A 17,803-nucleotide genomic window follows, 5' to 3' on the forward strand; every position below is an offset into this window, starting at 1 on the left:
CTAGTTAAATATACATGGTTGATGATATTACTAGGTTAACTAGCTTGTCCTGCGTTGCATGTAGTCAATGCGGTGCCTGTTAATTTACCACCGCATCACAGCCTACTTCAACTTTGCCAAACAGGTGGTGATTTAACAAAAGCGCATTCGTGAAAAAAAGCACATTCATTGCACAAATGTACCTAACCAAAAATAACAATGCCTTTCTTGAAATCAATACACAGAAGTATATTTTTTTAAACCTGCATATTTAGTTAAAATAAATGCATGTTAGCATGCAATATTAACTAGGGAAATTGTGTCACTTCTCTTTCGTTCAGTGCAAGCAGAGTCAGGGTATATGCAACAGTTTGGGCCGCTTGGCTCGTTGCGAACTGTGTTTCTTCCTAACAAAGACCGTAATTAATTTGCCAGAATTTTACATAATTATGACATAACATTGAAGGTTGTGCAATGTAACAGCAATATTTAGACTTAGGGTTGCCACCCATTCGACAAAATACGGAATGGTTCCATATTTCACTGAAAGAATAAATGTTTTGTTTTCGAAATGATCGTTTCCGGATTTGACCATATTAATGACCAAAGGCTCGTATTTCTGTGTGTTTATATATACTGCTCCAAAAAATAAAGGGAACACTTAAACAACACATCCTAGATCTGAATGAAAGAAATAATCTTATTAAATACTTTTTTCTTTACATAGTTGAATGTGCTGACAACAAAATCACACAAAAATAATCAATGGAAATCCAATTTATCAACCCATGGAGGTCTGGATTTGGAGCCACACTCAAAATTAAAGTGGAAAACCACACTACAGGCTGATCCAACTTTGATGTAATGTCCATAAAACAAGTCAAAATGAGGCTCAGTAGTGTGTGTGGCCTCCACGTGCCTGTATGACCTCCCTACAATGCCTGGGCATGCTCCTGATGAGGTGGCAGGTGGTCTCCTGAGGGATCTCCTCCCAGACCTGGACTAAAGCATCCACCAACTCCTGGACAGTCTGTGGTGCAACGTGGCGTTGGTGGATGGAGCGAGACATGATGTCCCAGATGTCCTCAATTGGATTCAGGTCTGGGGAACGGGCGGGCCAGTCCATAGCATCAATGCCTTCCTCTTGCAGGAACTGCTGACACACTCCAGCCACATGAGGTCTAGCATTGTCTTGCATTAGGAGAAACCCAGGGCCAACCGCAGCAGCATATGGTCTCACAAGGGGTCTGAGGATCTCATCTCGGTACCTAATGGCAGTCAGGCTACCTCTGGCGAGCACATGGAGGGCTGTGCGGCCCCCCAAAGAAATGCCACCCCACACCATGACTGACCCACCGCCAAACCGGTCATGCTGGAGGATGTTGCTGGCAGCAGAACGTTCTCCACGGCGTCTCCAGACTCTGTCACGTCTGTCACATGTGCTCAGTGTGAACCTGCTTTCATCTGTGAAGAGCACAGGGCGCCAGTGGCGAATTTGCCAATCTTGGTGTTCTCTGGCAAATGCCAAACGTCCTGCACGGTGTTGGGCTGTAAGCACAACCCCCACCTGTGGACGTCGGGCCCTCATACCACCCTCATGGAGTCTGTTTCTGACCGTTTGAGCAGACACATGCACATTTGTGGCGTGCTGGAGGTCATTTTGCAGGGCTCTGGCAGTGCTCCTCCTGCTCCTCCTTGCACAAAGGCGGAGGTAGCGGTCCTGCTGCTGGGTTGTTGCCCTCCTACGACCTCCTCCACGTCTCCTGATGTACTGGCCTGTGTCCTGGTAGCGCCTACATGCTCTGGACACTACGCTGACAGACACAGCAAACCTTCTTGCCACAGCTCGCATTGATGTGCCATCCTGGATGAGCTGCACTACCTGAGCCACTTGTGTGGATTGTAGACTCCATCTCATGCTACCACTAGAGTGAAAGCACCGCCAGCATTCAAAAGTGACCAAAACATCAGCCAGGAAGCATAGGAACTGAGAAGTGATCTGTGGTCCCCACCTGCAGAACCACTCCTTTATTGGGGGTGTCTTGCTAATTGCCTATAATTTCCACCTGTTGTCTATTCCATTTGCACAACAGCATGTGAAATGTATTGTCAATCACTGTTGCTTCCTAAGTGGGCAGTTTGATTTCACAGAAGTGTGATTGACTTGGAGTTACATTGTGTTGTTTAAGTGTTCCCTTTATTTTTTTGAGCAGTGTATAATATAAGTACATGATTTGATATTTGATAGAGCAGTCTGACAGAGCGGTGGTAGGCAGCAGCAGGCTCGTAAGCATTCATTCAAACAGCACTTTACTGCGTTTGCGAGCAGCTCTTTGCAATGCCTGATGCACAGCGCTGTTTATGACTTCAAGCCTATCAACTCCCGAGAATAGGCTGGCAATACTAAAGTGCCTATAAGAACATCCAATAGTCAAAGGTATATGAAATACAAATGGTATAGAGAGAAATAGTTGACGTGTCATAATTCCTATTATAACTACAACCTAAAACTTCTTAACTGGTGTCAACGGTGGGTGTAGCTGGTACATGGAAGTCAGGCGCATGAGAGCAGAGATGAGTGAACAAAGAAGCAATTTACTGAGGCAATTGTAAGAACAGAACGCAACCGCGTCACAAAAACAAATGCCCAAAGAACAAGTGTGGCAGCACAAAGTACAACAACCAAGTACAAAGTACCGGCTGCCACAAATCACAGGTACAAATAAAACCCGCCGCAAACCAGCCGGAAGCATGCCAAACAAGACAATAAACAATACCCCACACAGACATGGAGGGAACAGAGGGCTAAATACACATAGTAATCATGAGGAGATGTAAACCAGGTGTGCGGGAAAACAAGACAAAATAAATGGAAAATGAAATTGGAGCGGCGATGGCTAGAAGACCGGCGACGTCGACCGCCGAATGTCGCCCGAACAAGGAGAGGGACCGACTTCGGCGGAAGTTGTGACAACTGGGAATATTGAAGAACTGGGAATATTTAACCACCAGCTTTCATATGTTCTCATGTTCTGAGCAAGGAACTTCAACGTTAGCTTTTTTACATGGCACATAATGCACTTTTACTTTCTTCTCCAACACTGTTTTTGCATTATTTAAACCAAATTGAACATGTTTCATTATTTATTTGAGACTAAATAGATTTTATTTATGTATTATTTTAATTTAAAATAAAAAGGGTTCATTGTTCATTCAGTATTGGTGTAATTGTCATTATTACAAATATATAAAAATCGGCTGATTAATCGGCATCGGCTTTCTTTGGTCCTCCAATAATCGGTATCGGTATCAGCGTTGAAAAATCAAAATTGGTCGACCTCTAATGGACACAGGGTAATACACGGGAATGCATGCATGTGGCCAGTCGGGTTGACCTGGGCCATCTGGACAGTATTGTTATACAACAGTGGCATGAGGCCGGTCAAGCATGCAGACAGTTATCTGCCCTGAGGGGATTGTGACAACCAGCAGACAAGCAGTTCTGAGGTGTCAAAGTCCCCAGTGTGGACAAGCCAAAGATGATGTATTGTAACTGCTGTCTGGAAGAGGGAACCAAGGTGCAGCAGAGAATGTGTTCATCATTAGAATTTTAATTCTAAAAACAAGAGAACACTACAAAATGAACAAAAACGACAGCAAACAGTCCTGTTAGGAAAATACTCAAAACAGAAACAATTACCCACAAAACCCAAAGGAAAAACATGCTCCTTATGTGTGACTCCCAATCAGCAGCAACGAGCTTCAGCTGTGCCTGATTGGGAGCCACACACATGGCCCAAAACAAAGAAATACCAAAACATAGAAAAAGGAACATAGAACGCCCACCCAATGTAACACCCTGGCCTAACCAAAATAAAGAACAAAAAACCCCTCTCTATGGCCAGGGCGTTACAGTACCCGCCCCCAAAGGTGCGGACTGCGGCCGCAAAACCTGACTCTGAAGGGGAGGGTCCGGGTGGGCCTTCTTACGGCGGCGGCACAGGTGCGGGACGTGGCCTCTGCTCCACCCTTGGCGTCGCCCTCTTAGGTGGCGCACCTGGCCGCGCCGAAGGTCTGGTGGGCGACGCTGACTGCGCCCGGCTGGCGGGCGACCCTGGTTGCGCCCGGCTGGCGGCCGGCGATGGTGGTGCCCGGCTGGCGGCCGGCGATGGTTGCGCCCGGCTGGCGGGCGACCCTGGTTGCGCCCGGCTGGCGGGCGGCGAAGGTTGCGCCCGGCTGGTGGTTGACTGGCGGGCAGCTCTGACGACTGTTGACTGGCGGGCAGCTCTGACTGCTCTGGACAGGTGAGACCCACTGGAGGCCTAGTCCTGGGAGGTGGCACAGGACGGACCAGGATGGGGAGACCCACTGGAGGCCTAGTCCTGGGAGGTGGCACAGGATGGACCAGGATGGGGAGACCCACTGGAGGCCTGGTCCTGGGAGGTGGCACAGGATGGACCAGGATGGGGAGACCCACTGGAGGCCTGGTCCGAGGAGGAGGCACAGGATAAACCGGGCTGTGGGGGAGCACTGGAGTTCTGGTACGGACACTCTTTACCCACACTCCAGGCTGAATGCCCACTTTGGCCCGGCACGGGCGGAGAGCAGGCATTGGGCGAACTGGACCCTCCCAGCGCTCTGAAGACACAGTGCGCAACGCCGGCGCAGGATAACCTGGACCGAGGAGGCGCACTGGAGACCAGACGCGCTGAGCTGGCACCATCCGCCCTGGCTCGATGCCTGCACTCGCATGGCACTTGCGGGGGGCTGGTATGTAGCGCACCGGGCTTTGAACGCGCACTGGGGACACCGTGCGCTCCACAGCATAACACGGTGTCTTACCAATACCACGCTGCTTCCGGTAAGCACGGGGAGTTGGCTTTGGTCTACCACCTGACTCCACCAATCTCACCGTGTGCCCCCCCCCCAAAAAAATGGTGGGGCTGCCTCCCGTGTCCGTTGCGCTCCCTCTCCTCATACCAGCGCCTCTCAGCTCTCGCCGCCTCGATCTCCCACTGTGGGCGGCGATAATCCCCAGCTTGAGTCCATGGTCCTTTCCCGTCCAGGATTTCCTCCCAAGTCCATGACTCCAGATAGCTTTTCTCCTGGTGCCTCTCCTTGTGCTGCTCCTTCCTCTGCTGCTTGGTCCGTTGTTGGTGGGTAATTCTGTAACGGCTGTCTGGAAGAGGGAACCAAGGTGCAGCAGAGGATGTGTTCATCATTTGAATTTTAATTAAAAAAACAAGAGAACACTACAAAATGAACAAAAACGACAGCAAACAGTCCTGTTAGGAAAATACTCAAAACAGAAACAATTACCCACAAAACCCAAAGGAAAAACATGCTGTGACTCCCAATCAGCAGCAACGAGCTTCAGCTGTGCCTGATTGGGAGCCACACACATGGCCCAAAACAAAGAAATACCAAAACATAGAAAAAGGAACATAGAACGCCCACCCAATGTAACACCCTGGCCTAACCAAAATAAAGAACAAAAAACCCCTCTCTATGGCCAGGGCGTTACATGTATACTGTAACTGAGCAGCCTGGCCGCTCCAACTAGACGTAACATAGTAAACTTAAATTTGGGTCTGTCAAATTAGTATGACATTTTACGTTTGGTATAGTTACTTAAGACAAGTTACTCAAGGCAGAAGCAAATAGGAGGAAAGCGGGTCGGGTAGGTCGGGCGGCCATATAATGCAAGCGTCTAGCAACCCGAAGGTTGAGTTTTCAAATCACATCACTGACAACTTTAGTATTTTAGCAACTTTGCAATTACTAACAATTTTTGTACTAGTATGCAACTACTTAAGTTAGCTAATCCTTCCCCTAACCTCTCGTGGACAGACTACGTAAACAGAAATGGTACCGTCTGTCACGATACAACGCGATGAGTGGGATCGAGCGGTAATTAGGAGAGATGGTAGAGAAAGCAAGACATTCCGACATATTGTATGAATTGGAATTCGTAACATATCATACAAATTGGACATAATATGCAAAATAGATGATAAACATCCCCAAATTAATACATATCCTACAAAACATAACATGTCTAAGCAGCGGGACACAGATGTACATTTACTTTATTACTTTGACCCCGAGTTCAGGTTGAACTGAGAGGGTTTGGATCCATCACCGCCTAGTGTAACAAATCACCCCCTCCTTTGAGACGATTGTTATATAGGCCGTGGGAAAGTTAAGGCTTTGGAGTATTGAAACAGACATCTATTGAACTAGAAGAAGAGCACAACATTGAAGTAGGAAAGACAGGCCACCCAGCTGAACGGTATTAAAACAGTTGAATGCTCGTGGCATCCAGACCAGAACTAACACCATTTCCTCTCCCTGAAAATATGTGCTGTGAGTTAGGACAAGTGATCTAGTCCACAAATGAAACATCTGGTTTATGTGAACAAGGATAAAGTGAATGAACAGCCGTTCTGCTCTCTGTACAGCTAGCCCTGTGTACAGCTCTCTGTACAGATAGCCCTGTGTACAGCTCTCTGTACAGCTAGCCCTGTGTACAGCTCTGTGTACAGCTAGCCCTGTGCTGGGATCTTGCACTGCAGTCAAAGGCTTGAGGCACCATAACGTTTTACACACTATACTGTGAAGTGAGAGCAGTGCTGTGGGCTCTGATAAATATCCAACTTGTAAAGTTTCTTCCAGAGCATGGCAAGGAAAAACAATGTGTGCCTGCATCTTCCATGCATGCAGACATACGTTTGCATGGACCTAGACACACAGACAAACGCACAGGTATCAATGGTGACTGGCAGTGACAGCACGCGTTAGTGGTGGTGGTGGTATTATCCCTGTAGCAGCAGGCCCTGAACTGGAGCTGCAGGCTCCCTCTTCAGTAATGCGGCAGCTCGTTATGTCAATCAGGCACAGGTGTGGCAGACTCGGGGCCCACTCAGTCTCCGAGGAGACCAGCCAAAGTAGAGGGGTCTACAATAAATCAACTAAGAAGGAAGAGAAACATAGCAAACCAAGGTAAATCATGCAAAATTAGAATAGGGTAAGTAAAATAGGTTAAAAAAAAAAGATATCTGCAAACTCAATATAAGTAATAAATACACACAAATTGGACTGGTCTCCATTTCAGGGAAAACAAGTGATGGCAACACGAGACACACAGACATGAGCTTGTATTGCTCCAACTTTTACTCACCGTGATGAGATAGCTCTGGGTAACATCTTGGGTATTACATAATTAAAACTGTTGAAACTAATTAAACAAATGACATCTGCCAGACTTGATCGTTCTTGAGTAGAGCATCGCTCCTGGGAGTTTGCTGTCAAATGTGAAATTCAGGTCAAATCCTATCTTGCTTCTGGCTGACATAAGATGGTGAAGATCAATTAACGCAGCCCCTTCATCTGTATATTCATCATATCAGACCGTAGTAGTAACTGTTACTACTGTAATAGCACTCTAAAAAGGACAAGGGACTTAATCTCCAAGGACATCCTCCTGACAGTCTACCACACCCGGACTACTGGACTACTGTGCCACGGTATGGCTTCCCACCCTGCATCAGTACAATAAGACAGGTCTTAACCAGCTACAGCATATCGTCAACAGTGCTGCTCGTATCATGACCGGGCATTCACGGAGGGGACACCTGCAAAAAGCTGGAATCTAACCACCACTGACGGTCAGGATCCGTTAGGACACTCGGATGACTGTTTTCAAGGCGACACAGCACAACCTGCCTGAATAGGTCAGACCTGTTCAGGTGGGAGTCTCCACCCACCCTCTGGGGGGTGCACCTGAGCAGCAGCCAAAGCCTATGACCAATAGGACCAACACCTACTGGCACAACCATCAGCGGAAAAACATGGCCTTCCAAGGCAGTCTGCAGTACTTTGGACCCTTGCTCTTGAACAAGCTGGATTTATCCACACGGCAGCTAGCTAGCATGTCCGCCTTCAAAAGAGCTGTACACTAATCTAGATAGCTGCAGTGTGAGCGCGGTTTTGTATGTATGCTACTGCGTATGATGTGTGCGCTTCTGTGTATGCTGTGATTTTAGATGTTTTTATTGATTCTATGGAACCCAGGACTACCTGGAAAACAGTGGCAATTGTTACTGAGTGGACCATCCTGGCTAAGTAAATTAAAATGAGAAATTAACTGTTGATGGCGTATTCCCAATAACATGTACCCTCTAATAAACAACACATACTGTATGAGCATGATAGCTTCTCTGTGACATTGAGTACTACTGATGTTTTGCTCTGTTTAGATTAGATGTGATGTTAAAGATGCGCATATGTGTGTGTGTGTGTGTGTGTGTGTGTGTGTGTGTGTGTGTGTGTGTGTGTGTGTGTGTGTGTGTGTGTGTGTGTGTGTGTGTGTGTGTGTGTGTGTCTGTTTGTGTGCATTTTCCTCCAGAGAGTTCTTACGTCTTTCATGTCATGCTAGAACGCAAATTGAGCATGCAGGCAGAAAAGTTAGAGAACAAGGCTACATATTCATCAGGCCTTCCAGACAAGTCCCAGTCAAAACAATGTACAGCAATGAGACGCAACAACCAACAACATACTGCCTCAGACTGGGGATGAATTACTGGGGGACAAACATGTTGTTTTGTGGAATGCCCTAGAATGCCCCTTGGAGACGGAGGAGAGGGGTAGAGGGAGGGAAGAGGAGTTTGCTCCTGTCCCCAATTTTTCACTTTCATCTGAACACTTAATTACTTCAGCTAGCTAATCTTTCACTTAATAAAATCAATTGAATTAAGCTGTCAGGGTCGTAAGTGGGCAATAATTTAGAGAGCTGGAGCACTGCCCTGGTGTTTCTGCCACGCTTGGCCAAGTCATATTTGCGTTCTATGCGTTCTAATAGCTGCTGCATTTGCCACTGTGTATTATGACCAGTGTGTACAAATAATCAATGCCTTTTTTTATTTTTATTAATTAACAGTGCAAAATGTAAATAGAAATGATTCTGATTTATATTACTATTGCATACAGTTATATAAAAAAACAAGAAAACAAACATTATTTTTTAGCTTTGGCTGGTCATATATATTATAGTATGCTGTTCTCCCGAGTCCCACCACAAGTTATACCCAACCATACTCTGGTGTCCAGCCTGTTAACCTCAAGTCAAACCTACTGCTGCTGATGAATTGGATAAGCGACCACAGATTCTGTAAAACATAAAAAGTGACCACAGATGCAGTATCCAATGACATCCCCCTTGAGAGCAGCCTCAGTACTGTACTGTGCCGGTGTGTTATTGTGCATCTTAACCAGCAGAGAGCAGCACTTCACAGTGTTCACGCTAACCGATGCTTTACCCAATAGGCAGGATTTATCTGCAATGTGTTTGACTTTGGAACCACTCAACACCAATCTTTGCTTAGTTACATCACGTTGAATCATCATTGTCTGTCATTTCATCACGTTTGTACTGATAATATGATTCAGAGTCTGTGTTTGTACTATGGTTATTATGAAGGAACGGACCAAAAGGATATTAGTTTCTTCGCCCATCCCCATCTCCGTAAATGTACTTAATGAAATAGTAAAATAGTACTTCTGTATGAAACTCAATGAGACTGACTGTCACTCAAGCTGGTTATAAAGGTTGTACATACTGTACGTCATGTTAACACAGCTGTAAGGAGATGATATCCTTACAGCTGTGTTAACATGACCTGCAGTATGTACAACCTTTATAACCAGTAAGAGTGAGAGTGAAGGAAAGAGAGATAAAGAAAGAAAAAAGAGAGATAGATTGACAGTCAGTCAGAGAGAAATGGGTAGAGAGAATGAGAGAGAGTCATAGAGAAAGGGTTAGAGAGAGACAGAGGACGGACACCTGTCCATGGCAATGCCAGCCAGATTTTCTCAGCACTGCTAACACACTAGAGTAGTAATCATGCCGTCCCCCCACCACACGGTCACCAGCTCCCCAGCTGTCCCCTCAGTGAGGTGGCCCTGGCTGGTCCTGCTGTCACAGACAGCAGCCTCTTAGGCCCTATAATCCACTTGATATTAGTATTGTGCATTAAAACCCACCGCATGATTCCTTTCTCCATTCCAGTTGTACCATGTGTTGCATCACCACACAGCTATAAATAACATGGGTAGAGATGAGGGGTGGGGGGGGGGGCTGAGGCTCAGACAGTGCAGCAGAGACTGAGACTGGCAGACGATTGGCTCAGCGGTAACTCTGCTCACATGAACACAGGCTTTGGGTACGAGTATTGTGCATGCATTTGCATAGGGCTACATAACAGTATTTTCATGTAGATATAAGCTTTGGCTTACATAACATTTATATATCAGTATTCACAGAGGATTCTATACACTAACTGTCTAAGGCAACACAACAGCACAGTAGGAGGCACCAAGAGCTCTGTCAGGACTACAACGATGAGAGAACGTTTGAACTTGTTACTTATTGAGACACCAAACTCCACTTCAACAAAAGTCACATTGTTATGCCATAGAATAACACAGACACAGTAACAAATCTGGCACAACAGTGAAGGGTGAGCCAGCAATGTAAAATAGGTTGGGTAGAATTCCCTAATTTGTTTCGTTCCTTGTGTTCACTGAGGGAGCATCTCTCTCTACTAAGGTCTTCTCAGGGGAAGCAGGGAGAGAGACTAGCTGGGAGGCGACAGCTGCGAAAGAAGAAATACTGGGGGTGAAGTAGAATAATGACAAGAAAATAAACCAATACATTCCTCCTTTGTTTTCATGGTCAGGGCCCCTGTGTGTTGCATTAACACACAACACAGTCTCCAATCCTCCAACCTCCCGCAGGCAGATAGCTACTGTACTGTACAGCTCAGTGGAGAAAATAAACAACCCATTCCTCTCAAATCTGTAGGAAGCACAAAAGCATGAAATAGCATGACACAGAAATGTGCCTGCTGCTTATTACTATCATCATCATCATTAGCAGAGCAGCAAGAGCAGTACAAACACAGTCAGACCCCAGCATTAATGATCATTCATATGCACACACATGCAGATACTGTGAGATATGCTACACACACAAAGGCAGTCACACATCCTGGGTTTTCGCCCAAGCTTCACTGTTACTCTGTCGAGCTGATGAGCTGTTGTGAGCAAAGTCATTCTCTCTCTCTCTCTCTCTCTCTCTCTCTCTCTCTCTCTCTCTCTCTCTCTCTCTCTCTCTCTCTCTCTCTCTCTCTCTCTCTCTCTCTCTCTCTCTCTCTCTCTCTCTCTCTCTCTCTCTCTCTCTCTCTCGTCAACAGAATGAAGTCTTTCCATCACTATTCTCTCTCATCCTACTTCAAAATACTTCTACATTTCCCACCTCTCTCTACATATTGCCTGCCTAGCTCCCTGCCTTCCTCCCTTTGAGGTGTGTGTACGTTATTTGAGTCAAGGATGACATAAGCATGGTGATCACAGTGTACTGTCAAAAGTCTTTCAGAAACATGTCTGTAGTATCATGACATATACCTACAAAGAGACTCAAAAATGATGCTTTGAGTGTACGTGATGCCAAATCACTGTGGATGGATATCGGAGAAGTAATGCAGCAGTTACAGGGTTGGGTAGGTTACTTTCTAAATGCAATCCGTTACAGTTACCAGTTACAGTTACTGTCCAAAATGTTTATCAGTTATGCAATTTTTGGATTACTCTCCGTTAGTTTTGGATTACTTTCCCGTTAAGAGGCATTAGAAGAAGACAAAAATGATCCATCCAACGCATTTGGTGGGTCATCATAGTGGTCATAGTGGTCTCTTTGACTCACTCAGGTGGAACAAACATAATAAACGCCTTTCATCAATGCTGAATTGAATGTCATTGAGAAAACAGAAAGGTGTCAATGTATTTTTTTTCCGCAAACATCGTTTCTGAATTGAAAAGTAATCCAAAAAGTAATGATCTAGTTTTTCTAAATAATCTGTAATCTGATTACACTGTTTTTGCTGGTAACGTAACCGATCAGTTTTTGTTTGTAATCAGATTACATGTAATCCGTTACTTCCCAACCCTGGCAGTTACAGTGAGATATGAAGATACAGTACATAAAGCTGGCTATTGTCGGTGAGCACTTGCCAACATTCATCGGGAGCCAATGCCAAACCAAGAAAATACAACATGCCTAATTGTATCATAAACATTACATTTGTCTTGCTTAATACAGATTTAAAAAAATGAATGAAACAGAAGGAAATGTCTCGGAGTGGAGGGGCACCACTGCCCCTGACCTCCAGGTTTTCCTTTGGGTGGAAATGCATCCTCCATCCTCTCTGCCTGTTGTTCTCCATCTTAGACTGAGGGAATAGGGTACTGCAATCTGAGGTTCCACCAAAAGGTAGATCCAGGATCAAATTCATTGGCTCGGAAACACCATATCTAATGAATCCCTCCCCCTCATGCCCTGCATTCATTATCACCATAGTCATCAACACTTGGACTCATCTGGCAGTGAAATGCTTACCACCCTGTCATCAACACATATACACACACACACACACACACACACACACACACACACACACACACACACAACCGTCATCAACATCGCACAACAAATATTTACAGTACTGTATGTCCTCCCTTGGGTAAATCAGATCACCTCTCGAGATAAGACACCATATACACCAGTGACTGACCTTAAAAGCATTCCACAAGGTCAAACAGAGATCTCTGACAAAGCTTGTCTTCAGGGCTCAATTCAAAGGCAGGGCCTAGGTTTTTATTTGCTCGAAGTTAAAGGAATAATCTGATGGCTGGGAGGGGGCTGAGTGTCGTGTGGCCAGCTGCATATTAAATGTGCTCATTTCATGGCCTGTCAACCCTGGCCTGATTTGTGATGCACAAAAGACACAGTCTCATTTACTCACACTCCCTCACATACTGTACACATACACACACGCATGCTAACACACTAACGCACACACTCAGTCACGAACAAGTGCACGCGATCAGGCACGCATGCACACACAAACACACACCCACGTTGGCAGGCATGTGAGCACACATGCAAGCGCGCACAACACACACACTGCCAGTCAAGCCTGCTATCATTTGAATTCCTCCCCTGTGGTGAGTCCTTAAGACATCTCCATCTCCACCACTGCTGTCAGAAGATATGAATACTGCAAAATAACTAAGAGAAACAAAACATGCGCACGCACGCACGCACACACACAAAAATGCATGTATTGGTATCCGTGTTGTTGATGTAGAAAAAGTTGAAGACTGGCTTTGTTACAGTACCACAAGTATATACTGGCAGAGATCTGACAAGCTACCCAGCTGGCTGAATTGGCAGTACTACTGCTGAATGATGAGACAGGTGGTAGATAGAGGCCTATGGTAACAAACACTGAAGTTCACACACTTGGAAAGCTCTTTTTGCTTTTAAGACATGTCGATGTCCAAGAGGCATAGGAATTAGACCAAAGCAATGTAGTCTCTCATAGACATGTTTAATGCAGGATGATTTAAGAATACCAAGGATGTTAGGTGTTTTTAGTGAAACTGTTACACAGCATCAATATTCATCTGACATAGTCTTGAAGTCTCATGGCTGCTCATTTTGCTACTGGTCAGTCTTTGTCTTCCAAAATCAGAAATATTCCTTTTACGTATGTACATCTAAAAATGCTCTCTTTTCAGAAATTCTAACATTTCTTTCTAAAATCAAGTCCCTTGTTGAAGTCAGATCACAACTGAATCACAGTTGACGTGAGTGACATTAAGTCCTGGTATCCCATAGCGGTTAGTGCATTTATGTGTCAAATATAACAAAATATATGGCCAGTCCGCATACCTTATGAAAGATCAGAACAAAAATACAAGCAAACAGAAAAATGCACCAAGAACAAATTACATTTCTAAACTCAGATACTGAGCATTAACATTAAGAGGTCTTTCCCATACATTTTCTTTACATATATATTTATTTACTCTTTAACATTTTAAATCTTGTATAAAATAATTCATCAGAACCAATTCTATGTACATAGACAAGAGTGCACAAGATGGATGGATGGTGTGGCATGCCAAGGTGGTTTTGGCCAGGCAGGAGTTGCTGTATTCTTGTAGGTAGTGATTTGTTTCTCAATTAATCTTGTCAGTTCTCTCTCACTCGGGAATGACTGGTTTCCATACCGAACATAACTACGGTGGCCCTAAGGGGCAAATTAGATTTTCTTAAATTACTTTGCCACTTAAAAGGCGCTGCGTGGTCAATCTGACGGCTGCATTGGCCACGCAGCATTTACGGTGATATGGCCTCTGCAGAAGTCAGGGGCATTCATACTTCTTGCGCTTCGCAAAGCAGAGCTGTTGTGAAGGAAGTTAGTTTGTGTTTATACAGGACCTTAAGCCCTCACCTACCGTCAACCAATCATGTCAATGCGGAGCTATATGGAGCGCACGGCGATGTGGTACGGTGCTCAATTTGGCCTCTGCGTGCTTCCAGGGGCTCCGCAATTACGTCACAACATCCATACAGCGCCTCCCACCACATTTTCGAATCAAGCATAAATTGGCTCTTAGGGCCACCATATATAATACCACCTGTATAAGGTTAAATATTCAACACTGCATCTCTGCCCTGTCCTCTGTCCCTTAACAGAACATGGTTTCAGAAGCATCCATAATAATGGCATAATGATACTAAAAATCGTGTAAAAATATAATTGTTTGTTTCACGGCATGTTATAGCGAACACAGCTTGATCTGCTCCATAGACAAAAGTGATGGCGTTTTTCAAGAAATGTGCATTGATATACAAAGCAAAAACACAGCACAAAGCTACATACAAGGCTTGCATGCTCTGTTTCCTATAAAGAAATGAAATATTGTGTTTAAGCATTGATTTCGGACATGACCCATTGAATGAACCTCCAACCATTTTGTGATGCCTTGCCAGAGATGGAAAATGTTGGCTTGGTTTTACTGTATATCAAATGGGACAAGAGGAAAGGGTTGAGCCTGGAACGGCTGCTGCTTGGTCATGGCACGTGATGACATGAATGTCACTATCGCGCCAACACCGCAAATATACACAATGACAATGTGATTGTTGTTGTACACTTCGCTCTAAAAAAACACGACAGTAAGACATCATACAGACAAGAACATTCAATATCAACCTGTAACAGAATACTTCATGTGGTTTCGGGTTTTCAATGTGTTTTTTTTTTTTTTTTTTTACTATTTCACAACATATCGGCATCCACGGAACTCTGACGAGAGCAGACATCTTTGTATATTACTAAGAAATCTCTAACTGATATTCACAGTATATTATAGTAAGTATGCTTTTTGTTCAAAATGGCGAAAATACCAATGACTCTAAATTGCTGGTGTGTTTGCCTAAAACACTGGTACTGAGCTTCTTGAAGTACTGCAGGTACACAAATCAGAGAGTAGTCGGGGGATTTTAGGGACTCACAATAGAGAACGCAATCTCATTTGCTTTGAGCGAGAATAAACACAAATGTTCTGTTCACACACACATCCACACACACACATCCGTAATCTCCATCTTCGATAGATCTGTAATAATAATAACATACTATAGTGGTAAAAATACCTTCGACAAAAGGTACTGTATCTCGCAGCGTGGGACTCACATTCCTCTATGAAGGAGAAAAATCAGTTCTGTGTACTGTATGGCTGGTCATTGGGGAGCTTATTCGACAATGTCAGATAATCTGTCGAGTGAAATGGAACACAGGAAAACAAACAAAGAATAAAAAGTAAAAGTCGTGATGTTAGAGTTGTGAAATCATTTCTGTTGTCGTACTTCCTTGAAAGGAAAGGAGGAGTGAGTTGAGGATTGGAGGGACGGAGGCTGGGGCGGGAATGGATGCCTTTATCTTCCCCCCGTCTTTAGACTACACAGTAGTTTCATTTTTCCAGGGTCCAGTGCGTATATTCCCTGTGCTGTCTGATGCGTACAGGAAACCCTCGTGCAGGCCACCTTTAAGGATGCCATTCTGATTGGGCGGCGGGTTCTGGGGGTAGGATTGTCTGCGCGGGTGCATCTCCAGGTGGTGATGAGGCATGATCACGTCCTCCTCATTGGCTATTTTGCCACAGCCGCACAGAAAGGTGCCTGTGTCGCCTGCCTCCACCTGGCACAGAGTGGGGAACAGGTCCGCCTTGGCACAGCAAGGCACGTGCCGGTGGCAGGGGGCGTGGCATGCCAGCGCCGCCTCGTGAGCCGTTGTCGCTTGGCAAGTGTGGTGGCCTACTTCGTTGGGGGCAGCAGCCAGGTGGCAGATGTGTCCGTGACGCTCGTGCGTACTGTGAGGGCTGTCTGTGTGGGAGCTGTGGATAGAGCCTCCGTCTACACTAGTAGGGATGTGATAGGCGTACTCCCGCTCTCCCACCCCTCCTCCCCCTCCTGTGCCAGCCTGCCGGTGACGGCTGAAGTGGCGAGGCTTAGTCCTAGTGCTGCCCTTCAGGCATCGATGCAGGTGGATGTCTGGCCGGTAGCCCTCGGGGTCGGCGTGTAGCAGCACGTGTGCGGGAGGCTCCTCCTCCATCAGCTGCTGGCTGTGCAGGGCGGCGCAGCACGGCACCACGGCGGGCAGGCACGTCACATGGTTCTGCGACGACGCCAGGCTGCCATGCTTACAGTGACCCAAGGTGCCACTGTGGGTGTGTCCTCCTAACAGGGCCTTACCTGGGCACGGCGAATCCAGGTGGCAGTGCCCATGCCCGTGCCCATGCCCTAAGGCATCCCCATTGACATTAACCTTTGGACGAGTGTGGCCGTGACCATGGCCGTGGCAACCGTGGTTGGCGCGTCTCCCGGGGCAGCAGGCGCACCAGCAGTGCCACACATCGTCCCGCTTGGCACAGTGGTGGATGAGCACGAAGAGGCCCAGTGTGACGGAGAAGGCACCATACAGGCAGCTGAAGATCATGTCCAGGAAGTGGCCCTGTGACACAGCCAGCGCCCCGAAGGCCCACGTGGCCACGAACAAGAAGAGGGTGAAGGCCGCCGTCCTCAGCTGGGCCTTGAACGAATGCTCGTTGGCCAGCATAGAGGGGTTGATGGCAGTGGACGAGTGGCAGCCCACATGGCAGTGCCCTCCATTGGGCGGTGGTGGCAGGGCTCCGGGCTCCCCTTCCCCTTGATGGCAATGCCTACCCACATCGGTGATGGATGCCAGCCTCTGCTGCTCCTCAGTCAGGGCTTTCAGCTCGTACTTTCTCTCGGGGTGGCGCCTCAGCTGAATGAAGGTACACAGGAAGTAAACGCAGGTGACCAGGACGATGAACGCCACGGGGCCGTAGAAGGCGCCAAGGCTGGGCTCCCACGCCATCCAGCAGCTGCAACACACACACACACACACACACACACACACACACACACACACACACACACACACACACACACACACACACACACACACACACACACACACACACACACACACACACACACAGTAGGCTACATTAGTATTACAGTATGAGTGTGTTTCCTTAATAAACACTGAAAAACCCACACAGAGAAGAGACATAGGTCTCTTGAAGTGATACATTTCCTTGGGTGATAAGAACATTAAGGGGGGTGGGGGGTGAGCAACATACACTGAAGTGTGACTCATATCATCAGATCTATCTGTATCTCATCTATTTTGGAGTGTTAATGAGGTAAATAGTCGTTGCAGGATATCAGTGCATGGAGTCTAGACACTGAGCCGTTGAGAAGGTGTGTACAGTGGCTTGTGAAAGTATTCACCCCCCTTGGCATTTTTCTTATTTTGTTGCCTTACAACCTGGAATTAAAATAGATTTTTGGGAGGTTTGCATAATTTGATTTACACAATATGCCTAC

At 46.1% G+C, this 17,803-nt stretch overlaps 1 protein-coding gene across 1 annotated transcript in view; it reads right to left on the reverse strand.

Annotated features, from left to right (window-relative positions):
• Positions 1-13,408: 13,408 nt before the first annotated feature.
• Positions 13,409-17,803, reverse strand: part of adgra1a (adhesion G protein-coupled receptor A1a) — a 67,050-nt gene continuing 62,655 nt past the window's right edge. Inside the window, exon 8 of the mRNA XM_045700742.2 lies at positions 13,409-17,295. Coding sequence (XP_045556698.1) covers positions 15,849-17,295 — 1,447 coding nt within the window. The 3' untranslated portion in view covers positions 13,409-15,848. The remainder of the gene's footprint in view (positions 17,296-17,803) is intronic.

The sequence above is a fragment of the Salmo salar genome, chromosome 18 (assembly GCF_965601325.2).
Source record: "Salmo salar chromosome 18, fSalSal1, whole genome shotgun sequence".
Classification (NCBI taxonomy): Eukaryota; Metazoa; Chordata; class Actinopteri; order Salmoniformes; family Salmonidae; genus Salmo; species Salmo salar.